This window comes from Falco naumanni, chromosome 12 (assembly GCF_017639655.2).
Source record: "Falco naumanni isolate bFalNau1 chromosome 12, bFalNau1.pat, whole genome shotgun sequence".
NCBI lineage: Eukaryota > Metazoa > Chordata > Aves > Falconiformes > Falconidae > Falco > Falco naumanni.
In genome coordinates this window covers 24,127,169-24,149,811 of record NC_054065.1, presented here as the reverse complement: position 1 = coordinate 24,149,811, position 22,643 = coordinate 24,127,169, and the positions used below count along the sequence as shown (strand labels likewise).

General features: G+C 37.6%; 1 protein-coding gene across 1 annotated transcript in view; it reads left to right on the top strand.

Annotated features, from left to right (window-relative positions):
- USH2A (usherin) overlaps positions 1–22,643 on the top strand; it is a 391,715-nt gene that overhangs the window by 15,079 nt on the left and 353,993 nt on the right. Inside the window, exons 3-4 of the mRNA XM_040612018.1 lie at positions 19,945–20,074; positions 21,253–21,316. Coding sequence (XP_040467952.1) covers positions 19,945–20,074; positions 21,253–21,316 — 194 coding nt within the window. The remainder of the gene's footprint in view (positions 1–19,944; positions 20,075–21,252; positions 21,317–22,643) is intronic.

Below are 22,643 nucleotides of genomic sequence, written 5' to 3'. Positions count from 1 at the left end.
GAACTTGCAGCCTTGGGGTTCTTTGATATTATCAGTAACTTGCTGTGCTGTATCCAGAAGTCCTGCTGTGGTGCTTGACTCCTCATCTGGTCCATGTCAACCATTTGTGTTGATTTGAAAGCTCTTTGTTGTTATAACTTAATCTCCTTGGGAATCTGTGATATTACCTAGATGCCTCCATCTTCTCTTTGCTTATACTGTCCCTTAAACTATGTCCTTTCTTGCAGGAATTATGAGTTCAGGGAAGTTCTTGCATGTTTGCAGGTATAGATTTACATCTAACAGCTTCCTGGGAGCACAAGACAAGGAACTTCATCTGAGCCAAGATTTTAATTTCAGAGAATGCCAAACATACAGTTTTGTCAATGCTGTCTTGACTATACTTCTGAAAATCACTGATGTTTTTTCAATTGCGAATGCAAACCCCACTGAAGTCTGCCCAGACTCTGCATTGTATATGGTAGGAATTAGATTAAGCCTTTGTATAACCAGTGCTGGGTGGAGGTAGTATTGAATGGTTTGCAGAAGCTGTGCCTGATTTGGAGAGTTTCAGATGAGATTTGAAATCCATCACATTTCAATTTGTATTACAAACAGTTTGTTTTCTTATATGAAAATATGTGGTAGCCAATTAAATTTTATTTTTTATAGTAGAAGCACCATGTTAGGAATTATTTGCTTTCTTTTTTTGCCCCTAGTCTCAAATCTTTAAATGTCCTGCAGTTCTTAAGGCTGTATTTTTGGCATCTGGTGTGGTTTTGCTTTTTTATGTAATTTTTTATTTTTTTAGACTAAAACGAGTAGAGGTGAATAATGGTCTGTGCTATTATAGAGCTGGTGCGGTGGTTGTGAATTAGAAAATAACTTTCAGTTTTCCTAAGCATACCGTAACTTTTTTTTAGGATAATTAAGAGCTGAGAATTAAACTTCTAGTGATCACTTGAATATGTGATACATCGATTTGTAGTGTGTAGTTACAGTACGTAAAATATCATTTGTAAGCATTTTTTTTTGTTGGAAAAAATCTTACTTAATAATGTGGTGGCAATATGAATCTAAAAGAGATGTCATACCATATGGCAGTAGCTTGCCTACTTCTTAGAGGAGAATGTCTTGAAAAGTAAGGAAAAAAAGATGTTCTTTGAGTGTTCAAATTCAATATTAAGAATAACAGGAGTTAAGAAGAACTGAGAGAGAGAGAGATGTGTGCTGTTTAACAGCAGCCTGTGAATTAAACTGTTGTCATTGGAATCAACTGTTTTCAGATTGCTCGAAACCTGGAGTCCTACTGGGAGAAACATAAGCAAAAAAATATTGCTTAAACTAGATGGCTCTTAATTCTGAACTAATTTCTTAAATACATGTTTATGTATACCACTTACAAGTGGGTTCCCAGGGGTTTGTTGCTTGGTGTAACTTTAGGTTCACTTCTGCAGCTCTATGACTGCTTCTCCATTTATATGTTTGTGTGCCCTTGAATTGTGTGGGGAGCAAACTTTGAAAGATTGGGAGTAGCTGCATGTACTTGATACAGCTGTTGGTATAAAACATTAAAATGACACCCACAGGGTGCATCTACGTTCAGTTTTGTGTACAGGAAGGGTTCTTTTTGACACAGGTTTGCCTTCTGTTTGTTTGGAGTGTTGTGTTACTAAAGAGCACTGCTGATATGCTTGAATTTGCCCCCTTTCTGGGGAGACCAAGCCTGAAGTTGTGCACTTGGACTATGCCCGTTTAGAGCACACCATTTGCAGTGTGGGCAGAAGGTCCTCTAGCAGGTAGTTCTTGGCATGCACAGTGTGTGAGCAGAAAACTGGCAATGGCTTTGAACTTTGCTGGTGAAGATGGATCACAGATATTTAACCATTGTCCTTCCCTCTCTCTGTTATGCCAGTTGCTAAGTAGATGTTTTCACAAGATACTTGAAACTTTTTTTGATAAGAGTCTGAAAACATAAGGAGTACAGCCAAATAGAGAAGCTTTGGCTTTTCCCGGTTATTTAAAAAAAAAACCAAACAACAACAAACAACAAAACAAAACACCATAACTACTACCTTTGAGTTTCTGAGCTTAAAGACAGATTTAAGTCAGAAGTCTGATCAAGAAATAGAAGATGAAACTTTCCAATTGTCCTTTATGCAACCTCCATTACGTGTGAACTCTCTCATGTACAACTTGCATTAACACCTGTGCATGCAGCAAATGGAAGGTGACATAAAGGACATGTGTAGATTCCGCACAATGCAAAATCCATATGTGCTGATGGCAGTCCACAGGAGGAATCTTCTGGTAAGTTGTCGCATGTATCATTTTCTCATGAAAGCAAACTGGCACTGAACAGCTTGTCAGCTGCTTGGCTGGAAGGTGGTAAGTTCTGAGATGGAAGAGGGTGGGAAGAACTCCTGTCCGTGTATCTCGTCCCAATACCTCAGCTCAATAATGCCAGAAGTTTTGCATTGTTTTAGGACTGCTGTGTTGGTTTGACAGTCTGTCTAGATGCTCTGTCTTTGGGTATGAAAAAACGAGTAGATGTATAGGAACAGCTTTCATTTAGATACATTACCGACCTGTTTTCTGACAACCAGTGGTTTTGAAGCTTCTTAAGCTAGACTGTATTGAATTGCCATTGACAGACCTGTTTTAAATTTACTAGTCTATTTCTTTTTTTTATGATTTATATTTTGATATAGCTAGTATCTTGTGGCAATGACTTCTTATATGCCATTATGGCTGTATGAAATTGTTCTTTATTTTAAATTTGCTGTCCACTAATGTATTTTTGCCAGTTTGTCAGTTGCTTTTGATTAATCATTCTCGTGCTATTTGATATTTTGATTATAGAACTTGACTGTGTGTTATAATTGTTTATAAACTGCATTTCTCCTTATATTGAAGCCATTCTGCAGTTTGATCATCCTCACTGACCCTTTCTGAAACTTTTGGGGGTATAGTATTATAATTTTGGGGATACAAGGGTCAGAACTCCACTTGTTATTCCAGATGCTTTGCACCATAAATTTCTAAACAATGAAACTTTGTGGTATTGTTCTTAATTCCTTTTCCAATAAGGAATGTGTTTCCTTTTTGCCATTGAGCCTTCTGCTCATTAGTGGATGACTATCTACAGTAACTCCAAGACCACTTTTTTTCCAGGCAGTGGTGGTTCAGAGCTTAATGTTACGTTTATGTAGTTAAGAATATTTTTCTTATGTCTGCTACCCTAGGTTTAGCACAATTAGTCTGCTACTTTATTGCTTGTTTCTTAACAATTTTGAGATCTTTTTGTAACTTTAGAGTATGCTTGGACTTTTACTGTCCAGCTATATTAACTCCATCCTTTTTCACCTCACTAACCATTGTTTTCAAGCCTATACAAAATGTTAAATAGCAGACACACTGATCGACTTTGTTGTGAAATGTAGCCATTTAATCTCGACTTAAAATCTTTCTGGAAAGCCAGTATATTTTATTGGTCTATTCTTCTTTATCCACATGTAACTATTTCAAAGAACTCAAAGATGTATCTTGATTTCCTTCCACAGGGATCATGCTGTCTTTTTTAGTATACAATATTAAACATGTACTTTTCCAACTAATTCACCCTGTATAGACTTGATTTGATGGATTATCAGAACAGTTGGTCCAAGCCTTGATCATATGTCTATAATTTTCATTTCTTCATTGTTCTTTGATCTGTGCAGGGTTAATTGAAAATTCTATTTTCTGTTTCTGCTGCTTTTCTGATGTCCCATTGAACATGACGTTGCTGTTTTTTCTTTTTTTTTCTTTTAAAAATTGAGCTGGAATACCAGCTTCTGTAGCATGTTTAGCTAATTTACTTAAGATAAAGTTGAACTTTCTTTAAAGAATTTTTGGTGGCATGATCTGTGTAATTCCTGAAATTCAGGTTCAAACAGCTTAGGCTTTAAATTTCATTTTGTCACAGTCCACATGCATGCTTAGTTAGAGAATTTTTTTTTTGTTGAATTTGTTTAAGTTATTTCTTTCCCTAAACTTGATTGGTTTATTTCATAATTTGATATACAAATAAACTGGGCCTATTTGGATGTAGGAGAGTCTTATCCTTTTCTGATTCTATCTATTCCAGAAAAGTGTTTCAATCCGAAATTGGCATAAATTTTTTTCCACATACTGCTTGTTCGTTTGTGTGCAGAATCATGCAACCTTGCTCGTCTGACCTTTTGTGATACTGCCAGCATTTCAAAGAGTGGCACTGTCTTTGATCTTCTGCCTCCTACGTTAAAGCCAAAATATTTTCCTCTTGAACCTCTCCTCTCTCCTTCCCAGTGGTGTTTAGGTGTATCCTTGCTATTGAGTGTGATTATAGGTGGCCTATATATCTTGTGAGGTTTGTAGTCGTTGCACCTGTAGGTAAATCAGCATGTGATATTCAGTGGCAGCATAGATTAAACTATCAATATTGCTCCTAATCTGACATTTCAGAACTTCTGGCTTCTGTTTTTTTCCACTGGAATTCTTACCCTGAAGTTTTATCCTTAGTACTCCAGAGATGTGCCTTTCTCTTTTGAGTTTGATGACCATGTCCCATGGAACTTTGGTGGTTCTTGGAGTCAGGACTGATCAAAAGAAAAAGTCTCTCATCTTTTGGAACTTCTCTAGGTGGTCTGCTTGAATCTTGATAGTAGATATTCTGTTTCTTCAGGTTGCTACTTACTTGTGCCTTATGCATGTACCTCTTGTCTGTGAGGCAGGTAATTAATGTAACAGGACCAGTAAACTGGATTACCACTCTTCTGCTGGACTTCTAAGGGTATTTTATTGTATTTGAAGGGCTTTTATCCTTTTCCTTAAATTGTGTTTATTGGCATACCCATCTTTGCTGTTGATCAGCAATCTCCCTGGCTGTTCCAAGCCTTAACTTGAGGCCTGGATACTGAAGTGCACAGGAAACCACTATGAACTCTCTGAGCAGCCTCTCCTGGTCCTCTCCTGGCCCATCTCCAACAAAATGTCGTTGAGGGAGCTGTTGCATAGACTTTTAGGTTTAGCTTTTTCCAAAAACAACAAGCAAACAAAACACAACTAAGCCAGGTTTGGTCTATGTTCAGTTAACAGCACAGTTTGGGTCTACTGCAAAGCTTTGCTGGTAAGATGCTTAGTAGCTCTGGAGAAAAGCAGTTATCAAAAAATGAAAATTGAAGCATACAGTGAATTGTCATCAAAAGGAGTGTTGGAGAGTTACAGTACAAAGGAATAGTTGAATGACCATTTCTAAAGGACTTTGTGATGGAAGGAAGAAAGCTGGGCACAGAGGAGGAGGGAAGGGCCTGAAGTAAGGTTGTTGGGAGGAATATGAAAGGAATCAAAGGCAGAATTTTGTGTATCCTTGACTATGAACAGAAACTAAGCCTTGAAAGGAAAGATGAGACTTTATTTGCAAAAATCCCTTAACGGGATACATGGAACCTTTGTGACAAGGCATTCAGAGGGCAAGAATAATTGCTTTCTTCTTACATAAATCATCACAAAAAAAGACAGAGGGATGGATTCTCAGCCTTCTAGCCCCAGCAGAGCTATTCAGCTGTTGTAGAACCAATATATTCTTGCATTAGATTGGGGAATGACTTATAAGTCCCAGCACTGAGCAGTGCAAAGTGGTGCAAAATTCTTCACATATAATAAATTCAAAAACCTAGAATTTAGTATTCAGCTGATAGTGTAATACAGGGTTAATAATTGTACATTAGTAATGGCTTCCTTCATTTGTGTGGGAATCTGCTTATTCTTTGACTAGTGAAGCACAGAGACTTTATTCAGAAGGGATGTTTCATTTGACATCTACATTTCATCCCTAATTTACATGATTACAAGTAGTTCAGGAAAATTCAGAATCAGTGGTTGTGCTGTATTTTAAATGGAGGGGGCAGAGACAAAACGTGCATTGTTATGAGATTATCTGAAACGTACTTTCAGACCTTTTGTTTCAGTTAATTTTGGCAAGTCTATGTAACTGTTTTAGCTACTAAAAAGCAGCTTGTTGAATCCTTGTCTCCTTTCATGTTACTATAGTGATCAACAGATCTTGGATCTGATTTGTTCTGTGACTTGAGGAAAATAGAGTCACTATGCAGCAAGAAAGCAAACAGTGATCCATGTATTTTCAGATCTGATGACTAGGATCCTCTTATGTTTTATTGTTTGGAGCTCATTTGTGGCACAGGAGTCACTTGTTAAACCATTCCATGTAAAAAGAACAGAGACTGAGCAATGGTTAAAACAGTAGTTAGAGAAAAGCTTATTTGTTAATTGCTTTAGTTTTTAACAGAATCTGTATTTACAATTTTGGACTTGGGTTCTTCTGCTACTGCCTCTCCCAGATATGCTTATTCTGTCCTGAGGCACCAGTAATCGATTGATAGAGCTTTAGTGACAGAGGCAATAAAGAATATTTTTCATTGGTACAGTGCTGGTTGGGGTAGAAAGTGGCAGAGCTGTATTTAACCATTTTAATATTACTTTGTACTGCAGAAATACTGGTGAAGTACTTGCCAACAAAAGATGAGATGAAAATTGCCAGTCCATAATTGGAATGCGTACTCTGTGGCAGAAGGATCACTGATGCCTGATTCAACAATTTATTTTAAAACAATGTTTACTTTTAAAAATACTAATTCTTTAAAAATACAGACCATTTAAAAGCTGTCTCTTTTTGCATTGTTCTTTGTCTTCAGCCTTGTTTATCAGATAATTGACAGTGTGGGTTATATCAATCAATTTTTAATACAGTACTGAAGTTACCCCATCCAAAAAATTAACGTATGTGATTCTTGTTTTGGATCCTGTTGCTTGCTGTTACTTGCATTTTTTCATCTTGAAGACTTTATTCATGAAATAGCTATTAGTTTTTCTTAAGCCTGTAAACCACCTTATGGATCAGCCTGCATTCCAGTTACATTCTGATTTCACTGGTTGGGGTCAAATTTGTATTAATACATGGCTTGTTCTTGAACAAAGTTAATTGCTTCAGGAGCATTCCAAGGTTCCATCTTTTTCTTCCCCTCTCTATACGCCCCCCCCCCCCCTTTTTTTTTTAATTTATGTTGTTCAGGGAATTGAAGCTGAATAGTGGATCTATGCACAAAAAGAAAGACTTGGATTGAAGGAAAACCATTTCCCGTTGAGAAGGGATTAACATTGTAGGAGATAGTGAAAAAGAAAAAGTAAAGGAGGGCAAAGAGAAAAGCTAAATATCTTTTATACAAATGCTAGGAGCATATGTAATAAGACTGCTGAATTGGAGTGACATGTTTTCAAGGATAAGAAAGATATTATTGGAATAAGAGACACAACCAGGAAAACGAAGGGGATTTAAAATGCCAAGATACGCAGTTTTAGTGAAGGGAGAGCTAATATAAAGCTGGAAGAGATGTAACAATATTGCTGAGGGATGATACTCAATCTGCAGTAGGAAATGCTCCTGCTTCTCACTTCCCCTCCCCCCCCATTTTTTTTTCTTCTTTTTTTTAAATTAAGTTCAGTGCTTTGCATAGACGGTGAGGACAGTTTATTGTAGTTGTGATTCTTGGCTGTTGCACTAGACTTGCAGGTGGTGAGAAAAAAAGCCCAAACAATAAAAATATTTAAGACATAAAAACCAGGTCCCTAAGAAAGCCAGAACTTTGATTTCAAGAATGCTAGGGTGTTGAGGGAGAGGGAGTAGGAAGAGAGATTGTTAAAGATCAGTTAGGGTATTGACTGTGTTAAAACTACAAATGAGAGCGTGTTTCTACTGTTGCTGTAAGGTTGTTGCCTTTATACTGTTATTGAAACAGTATAGAATATTGTCACTGTTATCACGGAAAGATTGTAAACCTAAATCTGTATATGGAGATAAGGAACAAAATCAAATGATCATAAAATCATGAAATTGAAAATGGTCATGGGGTGGGGGTATGTGCTAGACAGAGGAGGCAGCCCTAAAGTTATTGATTTTAGCAAAGCTAACTTTGAAGGAAAGCAAAATGCTCCCGGGATTTTTGCCTGCAATCCTGTGATGAATGGGAAATCCACTCCACACAAGTAGAGAGTACATAGTGTATAAAACACGTAGAGAGGCTGCAATTAAAATTCATCCCAGTTAAGTCAAGAAAAGGAAAGGCCGATATGGGCCTGAGGCAAAAGAAGGAAAGGCAAAGAGACAACTTGCCCCTCCCGACCTTATGCTTTTTCCTTTCCCCTTCGCTGTTCTTTACCATTTCTTCTACTGTCCCTTTATCCTCTCCAGCCCTTCTGTTTTAAGACACTTCTGTCACTGTGGTCCCCTGATGAGGTTTCTTCCTCAAGTCTGTTTCTTGTACACTGGATTTCTCCCAGCATGGGCATAACTGTTCAGAGAACTCATAGCATGGGTGTGAGTCTCTCTTCCTGCTTCCCCCCAGAAATACTGTGCATCCCCTTAACCACAGCTGCAAGCTCTACATAGTTGACATTTCCTCTTCCCCAGCTTCCTTTAGGTGTTTGTGGGCCTGGGGTGATTTCAATTCACCGTATGGTGAGGGAAGGAATGAGGCAGCAGGAGCTGGGGAGGGAAAGAAAGCGAGTGGGTACATAAGTCATGTGGACAGTGGCACTATATGAAAATGTTTAGGAAAAGACACTGCTTCACTAGAGCATCTACCACTGAAGTGGCAGGAGTTTTCCAAAAGAGAAGGGTCAAACAAGCACACAGATGGCTGCAGGTGGTGTTCCTTTCTTTTGTGCAAAGTTGCGACCCAAACCAGGTTGTCTTTTAGGACCCAGTATGCAAGATCGGGCATCACATTTCAAGTTGTAAAGAACAGCTGTGAGGAAGAAGCTAAATTTAACGTATCCGAGGTCTGAATCTCAGTAGTTGTAAAATGGCTTTGCTGCAGCTGAAGGCAGTTTATATTAGCTGAAGATCTCACCCTTAACTGAAGCAAACAGTTTGAACAAATTTTGATCTGGCATTTTATTTTTAAAAGGCAAACAAACATGATAATGGCAAAAATGGCTTTCAGAAAGAGATTTAATGGGACAGCGATGAAAGATTGAGTAGTCTCTTTCTGTCAGCCAACCTGTATTTTATTTTTTTCTTTGTTTAAGCCACAGTGATTTGTTAACTGCAGAAGCTGGCAACAGGCAGTGAGGATGGCCGTGTGGTCTTATAGCATCCAGCTGATGACCAGTTTCTGAAGATGGTATGAGGGATCATAAAGTTTAGTTCCATGTGTATTGTGATGATAGTTGCATCTATATTTAAAGCTTTCTGTCACTGAAGCACTCCTGGTGTTGTCAGATGTCTATTGGACTGGATGAGCTGCAACTTCTTGCAATTGAATGTCAATAAGACCAAAGCAATTTTGGTTGATTCATAGCACCAGCTTAAGCATATTCACTTGCACAGATTACATTTGACAGACAGTTACCTTCAGCTGAACTCTGTGGTTAGAAGCCTTGGTATACTCTTGACAGTGAGCTTAAAGCTGATGCCTTATGTTTATTTCATATCCTGTTTTTGCCTTCCTAATACTGCATGTGTATGTCTACATTTAAATAAATTCACAGCTGAAGTACTAGTCAGTCCACTTGTTATCTCTGGACAGAATGTTGTGATGAGTCAATTTCAGTATTTAAAAAATGTTTTTTTCCCAGTTAGGCAGATTTAATTTCGAAAGCCATCTAATCGAGGATTTTTTTTGATCAGGAACTCCTGGAAAAGTGTCAGTCAAAGTCTAACAACAAAAGTAAAAGAAAGAAAAAAAGTCGAGGGTAAAACCAAAGATGAAGAAATGTTATTCCCTTTGGAATGTTTTCTTGGTATTCTACCGGTTTGCTGGCCTGCAGGAAAATATATTCAACACAGGTGTTCTTACCCTGTTATATTGGTGAAAGTTAAAATCTTCTGGATTCTGCAATAAGATTGTGCACAGTGTCATCAAATACTGATGTATGTGTGCACCCCCTATAAATCTTGTAAAGAAGGGCATCTTTCCAGGTCTTTTCTTGTAATGGTCCTACAATAGCCTGGGTTAAAATACAGTTTAATTCACTGATTCGGTTATTTGATCCTGCTTATGGTGAACTTATGTATTTTGAAACTTCATTTGGAGCATACTGAAGAAGAATTAAACTTCTGAAGTATTTCAAACCATTTCCCCATGCAGGCTTCTAGTCAGCTTAAAGCAGCATCCGAATTTTGAAGAAGAATTGTGTGATTTAATGCCATATAGCTTGTGTGTATACTATTTCCACTCACTACTTCAGTTCCTGTTTTTAAAGGCTGAAGGTGATTTTCCTATAGAGACTATGGAAGTGCTAAAAGGGAGATATTTGAGTTTTTACTTCTCCTTGAAAAACAGGAATGCAGCATCCTTGAATCTAGATGTGAATGAACTAAAAATAAAATACTTTACAAATGTTCTAATTTATAGTTGTGTATTTTGGCTAGACTGGCACACTCTGGTAAGAGGGCAGGGTTGACTTGGTGTTTTTGGCTACGGTTAGATAATGAATCCCAGTCTAGAATTAGGTCGGCAGGATTTCCTAAAAATGACAGAACAGTTGGAAGTAAAGGAATCTCCCACAAACATGAATGCTAACTTAAGCACTTTCTTTTTTAAAATCATCATACTGTGTTCCTGACCATGCTGTTACTTAAATCAGTGGTTGCAATGAATGGCCCCAAGCCCTTTTTGTTTTCTTCTTGTGAAATGCTTTTTGGCCTGAGAACCAAAGATGTGTGAAAAGCACCACATTGAAACCTACATAGATGCCAGAGTTGCAGCTTGCCTTTCTCTGCTTGTGCTCTTTTCCTTCAAGCTTGCAGCCAAGTTGTTTCAAAGGCTTGAAATACAGAGGGGTGGGTGGTAGATTTAGGTTTGCTCAGAGGTGCATAGTTCTTAATAGCTTAAAAACTTTTTTTTGCCATGTGAGGGTAGCATAGGACTTGAATATGGAAACATGGGAATATACATATGTTAATGATAGCAGGTAAAATAAATTTTATTATGTGCATATCACTTGCATTTGCTAAAAGATAATGGGCAAACAATCTAAAATCAGCACTGAATATTTTAAATAACTGTATTACCTATATAAGGTAGTACTCCTTTTTTGCTTGGTAAGAAAGAGAAATGCATTTGAAATCAAGACAGGTTCTAGCTGAAGCAGCACCGAGTTCACTGGCAAACCCATCAGGCAGTTTTTACTGGTATAGAAGGTGCCGTTTGTCTGTCAGGTGTTACACAAATAAATTATCTGAGCTGGCTTGTCCTCCTGGATATTATTCTTTAATTTCCACGCTCCTCCCTCCCCCCATCCCCTTGTCCCTATTAACATGGTTATTAGCATCTTTTTTGGGGCTGTTTGGAAACAAGATCCCAGACAAATTCCTCCTGACATATTCTTGTTCTCCTGTGTTTGCTGCATAAATTCATTATCTCTTGCCAAGCTTTAGATATGCCAAATTCTCTCTGTGTTGTCTCAATTTTCATTCCAAATAAAAAAAAAAAAAAAAAAAGAAAATGCAAAGAGCAAAAGAGAAAAAGTAAACTTTTTTTTCTGTAAGCTTTTTCGGGGGGGGGTGGTGTGTGGATTAAAAAAAAAAAAAAAAGAGCACAGGAATTTTTGATGTATATAGGACGTCTTCCCAAACATCCCTAGCAATGATGTCGTCACTGCCAAAATGTACTTACACTACAAAAATGTACAGTAGTACTTGTTTCTGAATTATCCATTTAGCTAAATTTTAAAATTTGAGTTCGGCTGTACGTGGCATGTTGTAAGGAGAGATAAACAATATAAAACTATAGGAGCAGGCTGTGTATCAGTGTTGGTGAGTAATGTGTGGAGTAGGAGGTGGTTGAGTGTGGTGTGGCATCCTGACGCATCTGCAGAAGTTAAGCTGTGGAAACTACTGCACCTCTATTTTATAAAGCAGTCATAAAGTGGCTGATAGAGAGATTACTTGAAGGCTTGAGAGGAGTCGAGGAATTTTGGGATAAACCATTTATTTTGTGCTCTGTATTAATGCCTGAGAAAAACAGTCCTTGGGGGCGTGAAATCTGCTTGCACCTGTATTCATTTTTTATATATTTTTGTGTGGGTTTGGTGTTTTTTTTTGTTGTTTTTTTTTTTCCCCAACAGCTAATTGTAAATGTAGTAGATTAAAAAGGAGAAATAAACCTAGCTGAATAGTGCAAAATAAGAATAATAAGGCAGAATGGGAGGCATAGGAATGGCATAGACCTTTGAGATTGGTGTTCATGATGTATAAATTCTGCTGTTTATTTTGTGAAGGAAGGTGTTGAATTGTGGCAGAAAGTTGTCTGCTGTTTCAGACGCATCAATTTAGGGGCACATAGATGCCCAGGTTTTATAAAATATGTGAAATGCGCAGCATTGTGTTTTTTGGTTGCTAGCTCTGCTTAAATAACAGCTGAAAGTAAACTTGGATTCATGTGAATGGTTTCATCCTATTTTTTTTCCAAAAAATTCCATTCATCCACTTCGTGTTGCTTAAGTCTGTGCCACTGACCTTTCCTCTACAGAAATTCACTTACAAAATAGTAAAGCTGCGTTGGAAACCTTTGTAACTGCAGCTTCGGCAAGATTTGCAATTATGCCAGAAAAAAACAAAATAGATACCTGTGTTCGTCTCATCTCTTTGATATGCAAAACCTGTTTACTGTATCTTTTATTAACTGTTACGCTTCTGTTTCACACGTGCTTTCGCAGAGTAGAGATGTGAACCCATATGTCCCCCAGTGGTAGAATATGCCGTCTATCTTTGTGTGAGCAGGCAAGACAGTTTTTTAGACAGGTTGAAGGTGAAAAGGATTTTTATGCTCAAGTTTCTGATTAGACCATTAGAACAGCATCACTAATTCCTCTCCTTCCATCTATTGTCTTTCCTCATCTGTTGTCATCAGTGACCACTGTTGATTTGTTGACTCTATTAAAGTATTCAAGGAAGCCACAGGCCTGTCATTTTGGTCATAACCTTAATCTGTTTTCTCACCTTGGGAGAAAATGTGTTAATACACCGTCTGTTTCTATAGAATGAACTCATTGAAAAAGTTCCTGATGCAACAAATCTGTAATACATTTAGAAGAAAAAAAGGTTCTCTAGGTCTTGGTTATTTTTAACAGATAGCAAGCTATGTTTAGGTAGCAACTTTTATAAGAAATGTACCAAATTAAATGAAGGTAATGACTTGTAATGGTATGTCATGTATTAATTTTTGAGCTGGATGAGTTGCAACTTCTCTTGATTTCTCTTAATCTGATTCCTCGTTATTTCTGGATGATTAAGCAAATCCTTTATGCTAACTTCTGCTTTCATTCACACCTCTGTAAAGCCTGTCTTAACTATTGATTCTGGAGTTTCTTTAGCTTTTATAGCAGCTAGGGGCAGGGGTCATTTCTGTCATTTGGCTGATCTGCAAAAATAAATGAACCATCTTTTTTTTTTTTTTTTTTTTTAATCCCTTACAGGTGACTTGTATAGCTACGTAATTGTTCTTCATAAAGCGCTTTAAAATTCTTCATAATCTGTATCACCTTATTTAATATATTTTTATTTGAGAAACCTCTTGCTGTACAAATAGAGCTTATTTAAAGGATAAACTAAACCAGACTTGTTTTCTTAAGTTTATTTTTTCGCTTATTTGGAGGAGTATTTGCTTGGGGGTTTTTGTTGCTTTAAATTTTAGTTTGTATTTAATTTCTAAGTTTAGCTATCATTTGCAGCTAGTTAAATTTGCATTTTTAACTTAAAAATTAGCTTGCTTTTTTTTGTTTTTCCTGTTGTGTTTGTTTTTTTTAGTTTTAGTTTGTAGATACCTGATATTTGGAAGAATCTTGTTCCCTGTCTGGTACATATCACAGATCCCTGAGCTGCTTCTTTTTCATCTTATTTGGAAACAGTGGTTACTGTTACATGTACTGGAATGTATTCTCTTTCCTAGTATTTATTTGAAGATAAATTTTTGGTCCTTGTCCTTGTTTTATATGTGTCGGTCATTCCTGCCTTTGCCATCTGAGACTTTCTTTGATGGTATAAATAGCCTTAAGAGCTCAAGTTACAGTTGAAGTGTTTGCCATCACTAAGTTGGCTGGATAACTAAATAGGCCAGGGTTGGTATCGTTTGGCTTGAATGATTGGAAAAGATTTTTTTCTTTCATTTTTGGTGCCAGAGTTCTCTCTATTGTGGAACTCCTCATTTATGGCTTGCAAATCTGGGAAGAAATCCATCTGGTTTCTTCATCTGTCTTGCCAGACACTGTGGTCTAGTTATTACAATAGATGATGAAAAGAAACTTTAAGAATAAATTGTATTTTATGGTTACTAGAAGCTATGATGAATAAGAATAAAAAGAATGTATATTTAACCAGCAGAAGAGATTAATGTTGTCTTGAAATAACTCCCCTTAATTTATCTGTAATATTTTAATAAATCTTTCCCGTGCCATTAAATATTGGGATAGGAAAGATAACCTAAAGGGGAAGATTGTACTTGGTAAAAAAAAGGTATATCTTTCAAATATGAATTCTAACACATTTGGGGAAGAGACCACCACATCTGTTGGCTGTATGTCATTTAGTGCAGAGGAGTTTTGTTCTCTGGTAAGTGATCTTGAGTTCTGCTATGATATATTTGGGTATTCTTTATTACTTTTAATGGAACATAAAGGATTCTTTTCATGTTTCTCCTTCCTATTTATTAAAAATAATTTTGCACAAGGTATGTGGGTAGTGTTAATCTTAGGACTTATTTTTCATGCAAAATTCTTACTGATGCAAAAAGATCATAGCATGCACTGGAGAATTAACTTCTATCTTGGCTGAAATGATGTAATTCAGTTCTAAGTGGAAGAGACTAAAATTGTCTCAGTTGCCTTTATATGTATGTAACAGGACATTTTGATAACAGGATGATTAATGTGTGTGAAGAAAAAGTGTATGTTGCCTAAATGTGCCATTAATAATAATTATTAACATATCATGCATGTATGTTGTGTTGTGTTATTACCTCAAAGCCTAAACTTTATAGAGCAGGGTCTCAGAATTCCTTCAAATTGCTTTGGCTTGGAAAGTGCCACTGTAGCTCAAAAAAGGGGAATCAATATAACTGTGTCTTCTACTTGATAGGCAAAATGTGTTCTGTCTCTCTGTTAATGAAGAGGAATATTAGGCTTTTTTTGGAAAGCATATAGGTAATTTTTACTGAAAACCTAAATATTTTTATTATACCTGTTATACTATTTATAGCTGTTATACTAGTTATTTATTTATAAATTTATTATACCATTATATGTTATAACTATAGATAACACTACAGTTCAAGGCTATAAGAAAATAGAGAGAAAGAAAAGAAAAAAACTATGGTATTTTTGAATCAATCTGTATGGTGGGTGCCTTTGGGAGAAATACATTTTTGCATTCAAGCAGCAGCTATACAAAATCATGCAAAAGAAATCCACAGAAAGCTACTAAATATACAGAAACTACATCTGGCTGATTAAGTGTCTGAGCTGTTGGTGGTTTGAGGTTCAAAGAGTATTCAGGAGCAGTACTATACATGCTTACCATGCTCCTGTGTGCTGCTGTGCTTCTGCTTTGTGCCATAGTTAGTCCCTTTGTCACAGTGCTCTGAAATGCAGTATTTGGTTGTGATATTCTTTTTTTTTTTTCTTTTTTTTTTCTTTTTTTTTTTTTTTTTGCCACGCAGACTACTGTAATATAGGGGAAGTTTCTGTTAGCAGTTAATACATGAAAGTACTGGCTTTTGTTTACATGACAGCTCTGCCTGATTCAAGCCAAGTGGCAAAATTAATATTAAATTTCATTGTTACGTTTTCATGAGTAGGGTCTGAGTAGCACAGATCTTTAGGTGAGAAAATAAACAGTTGTAATGTCTTTTCTGTCCCTATCTCATTTTATAACCAGCAGCTTGTGCTTTTTGTGCTTCAGTGCATGCTCCTTCGTTCTGCCCTACAGTGACCCATAGGGCAGGGAATTTTTCCTAGGAAGAAAGTGATTGGATTTGGTATTGCTGGCTCTGATGGCAGTTTGCTTGTGATGCAGGGCCACAAGAGCTTCATTTGGGATGCACTGAAGGAACTTGCCTACCAGCTCATTGGCCCAGCACCTCTCATCTTTGAAACTCTTCTGGATCATAACAGGAATGCTATTAGAGGAAAGATTATGGATATCTTTCGCCATCTCGGTTCACCATCAAATGGGTTTTCCATTGCTTGGAGTGGAATTGGTACTAGGCTCTGCATTGGCAGAAGCTAATGTAGTTGCAGAGTGAATTTATCTTAGTAACTAATCCTTGCCACCTCCCTGTGAGGTGATTTGCTAAGTATCTGACAGATGGGGAAGCATGGGAGGGAGAGATGGTTTCAGAGCTGGGATTAGAGCGCTGATGTTCCAGGCTTCTGGTCGTGTGCTCTGTGCGACCGTGAAGCCAGCCTTTCCTACCCATCTCCTGTTACTCTCTTGGGGAAATTCCTATTGAACGTTATTAATAAAGACAACAGGGGAATAATCCTGTTGTCCTAGTCAGGAGTGAAATTCATCTTTCATTTCTGTGGTATTGTACGCGACGTAATGCTAACGGTCAGGAGACCCCGAATAACCACATCAAACAGCTGATTCGGTGCCAGCCTTCCTTCTTATTTAGCTTAGCCTAAACTGACACCAAACTTTGAGACATTCCTCTCCTCCCACAGTGGGATTTTTTTTTTTTTTTTATACCACACATGGTTTCCCTTCTACATTTTCCTCCCGTGTCAGATATCCATACCCCCTTTAATAACCAGCAGGGGGATCATTACATTGAGCTACTGCCAAACGTATAATGACTGCTGCCTTTGCCTTACACAGTCACTGCACTACTGATATCCAATTCAGCATTGTAAAGTGCTTAGGGCTACCTTGGGGATGTGCTATATTAAACCCAACTATTCTAAATCCTATTTAATACAAAGAGGTTGGAGGGGGGAGGGAGATTTAAAATTGTCATTAGTCCCCTATTTTCAACAAGTCAAAATACCTGGTTGCTTAAGGCCCAATTCTGTTGCTCCGAAGTCGTAAGTAGTCCCACTGATTTTGGTAGTGGGTGCATGAAGGTGAGCACTCCACTTAGCACTGGGTGGGGGGCAGAATTGGGATCCTATAGAAGCTGTGCCTGAGCCTGTAAGTTTGCAAGGAGGTGATGGGGGTGAGTGTGCCTGGTCCTGAATTCCACTTACAAATGTTTTACAATGAAAACGGGAAAGCAGAAACATGCTTCATATCTGACTAAAAATAAAGGTACTCTTAAACTTGTAAAAGACAACATTTTTATTTGAATGATATGACAGAGCTGCCACAGGAGTGTTACCTGCTATAAAGAAAGCTCAAGAATTATTACCTTTATTAGACCAGTGACACTGAGCTTTAGCCATACATTTCTAACTTCTGTCCCTCTACAGAGACAATTTTCTTTTCTTAAATAAACTGTCATGCTAGTGTTAATATATTGTTGGCTCCCTCATACTCTGAGAATACTGCTGATATAAAACATGTATATGTTAGATTGGTAATAGTATCTTTAGTGTAGCTGACTAGAACAAATGTGTTTCCCTCATGGCTGTGCTAATGTGATAAAGGAAAATTGGCTGTTCATCAGCTTTTGGCTGGGTAAAGACAGTAGAGATGGAACCACATTCTTTTTTATGCATTAATACCACTGAGAACTTTTCACTAGTTATATTTCATGTGCGGGCATGTTGTGCAAAGATGTTGTAAAACATGAGATAATGCTACAAATAACAAAGTAGAAAAGCCTGTATCTTTTATGATGATAACAGTCAAACACCAAATGACAGTAACAGGCTGTAAAAAATGTGATGCAGAAAAAAAATGCAATGTAGCCACCATATATGCGTATACTTAGGCTCTTGCAAATAGGGCATCAGATGTTTAGAGGGCTTTGAATTAAAATTAAATAAAAAACTGTTGTATTTAGGTCATTGATGTGTCAACACAAAAGATAATTTAAAATGGAGAGATGTATTTTGAGCGGTGAAACTCATATGCAATAACTTTTTGAACAAATCTCAAGGCTTAGTAATTATGATAATAGCCTTCAAATTTCCATCAGTGGAAGGGCAATAAATATTCCTGTCTAAATTTCGGAAATATTGACTGAATCTGGAAATGGCAACGAAGCTCAGCATGCATGTGTATATTTGAAAGTGCAGTTTAAGGAGAAAAATTCATCTGTACAATTTTGCATGAAGCCTAAATAAAAAAAAACCGAACAGGCCCCCCCCCCCCCCCCCCCCCCCCCCCCCCCCCCAGACACACCCCCCCCCCCCCCCCCCCCCAATCTCATTTCCTATTTTTGTTACTTAAAATGCTGTTAGACTCATTTCGCCTGAGGCACTGATGCTGATCATCTGAGCTCAGATTTATAGATAATTGTGTCTCTTTATCTTGGTCTGAAATTTGAAAGATTTTATTGGTGGAATAGCATTGTGAGTGCTTATGTTGTGGTTTTCAAACTGGTACTTTTTCAGGTTCTGGCTTTCCTCTTCGCAACAAATTATTCTGGCTTGTAAACCTTTGGTTTGTCCTCACATATATATTGTTCTTATGAAAGCAATTATTCCAGGTTTATTTTGTTTTGATTAGCGTGGGTATCAAGACAGGCTAAAGCGCTCTAGGTTTATTTGCCCTCTGTAGACACGATTCACCAAGCATCCGTATCTGCAAAATGAATATAACACTGTAAATTAGTAACAACAAAACAGTTTCAGAATCTGAGAGCTGCCAAGCTCTCATGTGAAATAAGCCTTATGCAAGCTAAATATTGCTAGAAACCGAGTAGTTTCAGTTTTGCAAATAAATCACTTTCTGAAATAAATTGGATTAAGTTCATTGGGTAAACAATTTGTTAAATTCAAAGAATTCAAAAGTTGTGGATGAGTCGAACTTAGTTTCTGTAATTAGCTTCGCTAGTAGGAAGCTGACTGTAGCCATGATGCCTCCAGTTTTCATTTTTATGTGCCTGTATTTTTTTTTTAAATGAGAGTATTGAATTTTGTTAAATGTAAGGCTGAAAGGCACTCCCCTATCATTAAACTTTTTCTAATTTTATGTAAACATGAAGATTATTAATGCAAAAAAGTACTTTGTAAAAGCTCAGCATCTTGTGACTTTGTGGAGCTGGGAGAATGCCATAAAGTATTTCTCTGAATGTTAGCTCAAATTTAAAATGAATTGGCAGGGAAGGGAATGTTTGCAGAAAACTGTACCCTGGGGTGCTGGCTGAGTGTGTATCCCTAGCCAAGGGTTCCCTTGATGTAAGGGAATTACCCACTGGGTGTAAAGCAGATGTAGCCAGGTCCTTTACTGTTCCCTTCAGCCCTTGTAGAAAGAAACATGCTGGGGTTAGGGAGGCATTTTGGAGGGGTGTTAGAGGCCTGGCTGAAATGTGCTGCGTTTGGTTATCCTGAGTATGGTATATAGCCCCTCGAGGCCTGTTTGAACTGAGATGTACGAGAAGAGCTCTGACAGCTCTAACATGTGCCCGTGGCCTGAAGTGGTGATATAGCTGTAACCAGCCTCCTACCTTGTGAACCAGACCCACCCTTCTCCTTTTCCTCTCTTCCCTCTCCCCTCCAGACCACTGTACTGTATTTTCTTCTTTGATTTAACCTCTGTAGAAGTGTTATACTCTGTGCATCTGAGTGATGATCTTATTAATGGGATTGCTAATGGATGGACAGAAAAGAGGTAACTATTTTCAGTAGGCATTGGAAATAAAGACATACAGCAAATAAGTTGAAGTAATGTTAATGGTTAATCAGTGATAGATGCAGCATGTAGAGAAATCAAAGTGGTTGCATAATGAAGCATGTGTTTGCCCATTTACATTGATTCTATAGGTGCATCACAGCAGAATTAGTTTCTTCTTGAATGGCTGGGAAGATGACAACACACCTTTTGATTCAAGGATTCTTGTGGGAACAATTGCTGATACTGGTGGTACACTGCAAATCGGACAAAGCTTCACAGGTAAATTTTGTAGTATTTTAGTAGAACACAGTGAAGTATTCAAAATAAGATGTGCATGATGCGGTTGAAAATCACATGTGAATCATTTCAAGTTATCTGTATATTGAGATGCATTATCTTCCTGCAGGAAAAAATTCCTATTGTACAATTAGCTTTCTCGAAAGACTGGCGGAAAGATAGATGTTTGGCAGATGACCCTGTAGGATCATAACTTATTCTGTATGCTACTGCATATAAGTAGGCTTTCCTACATTCCAAAAGATGTAGGCATGTAAAGTGACACATTCCATTAATTTACAATCATAGTTTTTCTGAATAAATAGATTAAACTATTTCAGAATGGGATTAGGCATGGCCACTAGACTACACTCCTCTACAGAGTCAGCAATAGAGCTGAAGATTTCTGGCTGTTCAAGTTCTTCATTTCTATTAATACTCATGTAAACCACTAGCAGAATGAGAATCCCTCAGCTTCTAGTAATGCCTGATAGTGTTACTCTTCATCTGCATCTAGAATTTTCGATGTACTTGAAAATTGTGATGTAATCATTGCAGAACAGCTGGGGGATGTTTTGTTGCTCTCCACAGTTTCTTGGCTCTGCAGATGTAAGAACACTGACTACTCTTCAGGAACATGCACAACTTGAAGCTAACTCCTAAATATAACTACATGTCACTTTATTGTCCTCTTGGGCAAGAAAGACGTTCTGTGCCCTATTTCTTAAAGCTTGTATTTGGAAATGTGTTTTGTTGTGATCTTGATTCTGAATACTGGATAACTAATAAACATATAAAGGAAAGGGCTATTTTAAAAATGCTTTTTATCTTTATTGTATAAATTGATAGGTACAGTTGTACCTACTGTATCTCTTCTCTAATTAGAGGTGGCACATAGACCGGCTCATTACTTCTGTCTAATGAGCCGATCTTTGTGCCACCTCTCTAATCAGAAAAAGAGATAGGTACAAAATGTTCTTATAAAGTTATTATAAATCATTCTTTTTTTATCAAAAAAATTAAGTCACTGCCCTCTATAGTTTTGTCCAGATCCAAGATGGTTTCATTCAGGAGGGGTAATTGTGCAAGAGAGATTTCAGAGTGCTGAATTAAAGGTGCTGTCATGCAGTGCAAAGCTGCCTTTACTCAAGAAATTACTTATTTATGGCATATTTTCTTAGGTTTAGAGCAATTTGTCGGAAGAATGCAGGATTTTCGATATTACCCAGTGGCACTTACAAACAGGTAAAGAACCTTTATTTTTGTACAAAAATGTGTAGTAAGAAAGTATAGGTAACAATATGCTTATTTCCCGAAGTATGATGCTTTTCAGATGTCTCCTTTAGATGATTGCTTATGATAATATAGTTTACCGAACCTCATTTCAGAGATGACTTTTAATCTAAAAAATCCTGAGTTAAAATAAATTCAACAACTTAGTGTGTTTTGCTTTTGAACTGTTGCTTAAATTCAGGTAGTAAATGCACACTTTCCTTGTTACTGTCTGTTACAGCCTGACTTGGTGTCCTTGCACAGAGTAGATCCAGTTGCTAGATTTCAGTGCTTATAAACTGTCTAGGTGTTAACAATTCATCATAATTCTGACATAATAGTGTGTGCTGATAAGCTTAGTTCTGCTGGATGAAACTTGCAAAGCTTTCCCAGATCTCTGTGTAAACTGTAGAGTGAGGAAGGGAGCACAGTGGGCCGGTCCTGTTCAGACTACTCAAATACCAGTGGTCAAAATGAAGAGGACAGGCATTCCAACTGGTCACCGTGCTGGCTTTGTGGCTGCAACTCGGCTCTGGTGTTTAGCAGTTCCTTTCTTGTTGCAGCTTCCCCAAGGTATCAGATGTCCATGTCAGGTATTCTTGATGCTCCCCCCATCCCGCGCACACACCCCTACCCTGTTCATTGCTTTCTATATTAGATTGTCACCATGAGCTGCCAATGACTTCGCTAGCTCAGCCCACATAGCCCTGGGCAATTGCTTTGACTTCCTCCATTCCTGAAGCCAAATTACAGTTGCCACTGCAATTTCTGTTGCCCTCCAGCCTCCCTTCCTAGCGCATTACAAAGAAATGTTACCGTTGTTATCCAGCTCATGCTGGATTAATCTAGTCAATTCAAGCTGGCCAGAAGTAGTCAGGTCCTATTTGTCTGCACGGTGCTTCTGGGTAGGCTACATGCAATGACACTCGTGACTGCAGACCTTAAGGCTACTTAATGATAGTCTTTCAATAAGATGTAGAGCAGTTTCCTAGGAGCTCAGTCGTCTGCAGGACATTATGCTGAACTGAGCTCCTGTGAATTCGAAGTATTAATCTGAACCTGAATTCCAAGTTACATGAAAATCGTGTTGGTTGTATTCTTTCAGAGCAATGCTTGTCAAATCCTTCGAACCACAATTTAAACCAGTGAAATGAATAAAGTTTAAAAATTGAAAAATGTGGTATTTTACAAAATGTTGTAACTTAATGATGTCTTTCGAGATGTAGTTTTATATCCACAAATAACTCGGTCCAAAATGTTTGTCTGGGATAAACTGCAAAGGGAAGTCTTGCCTGCATAT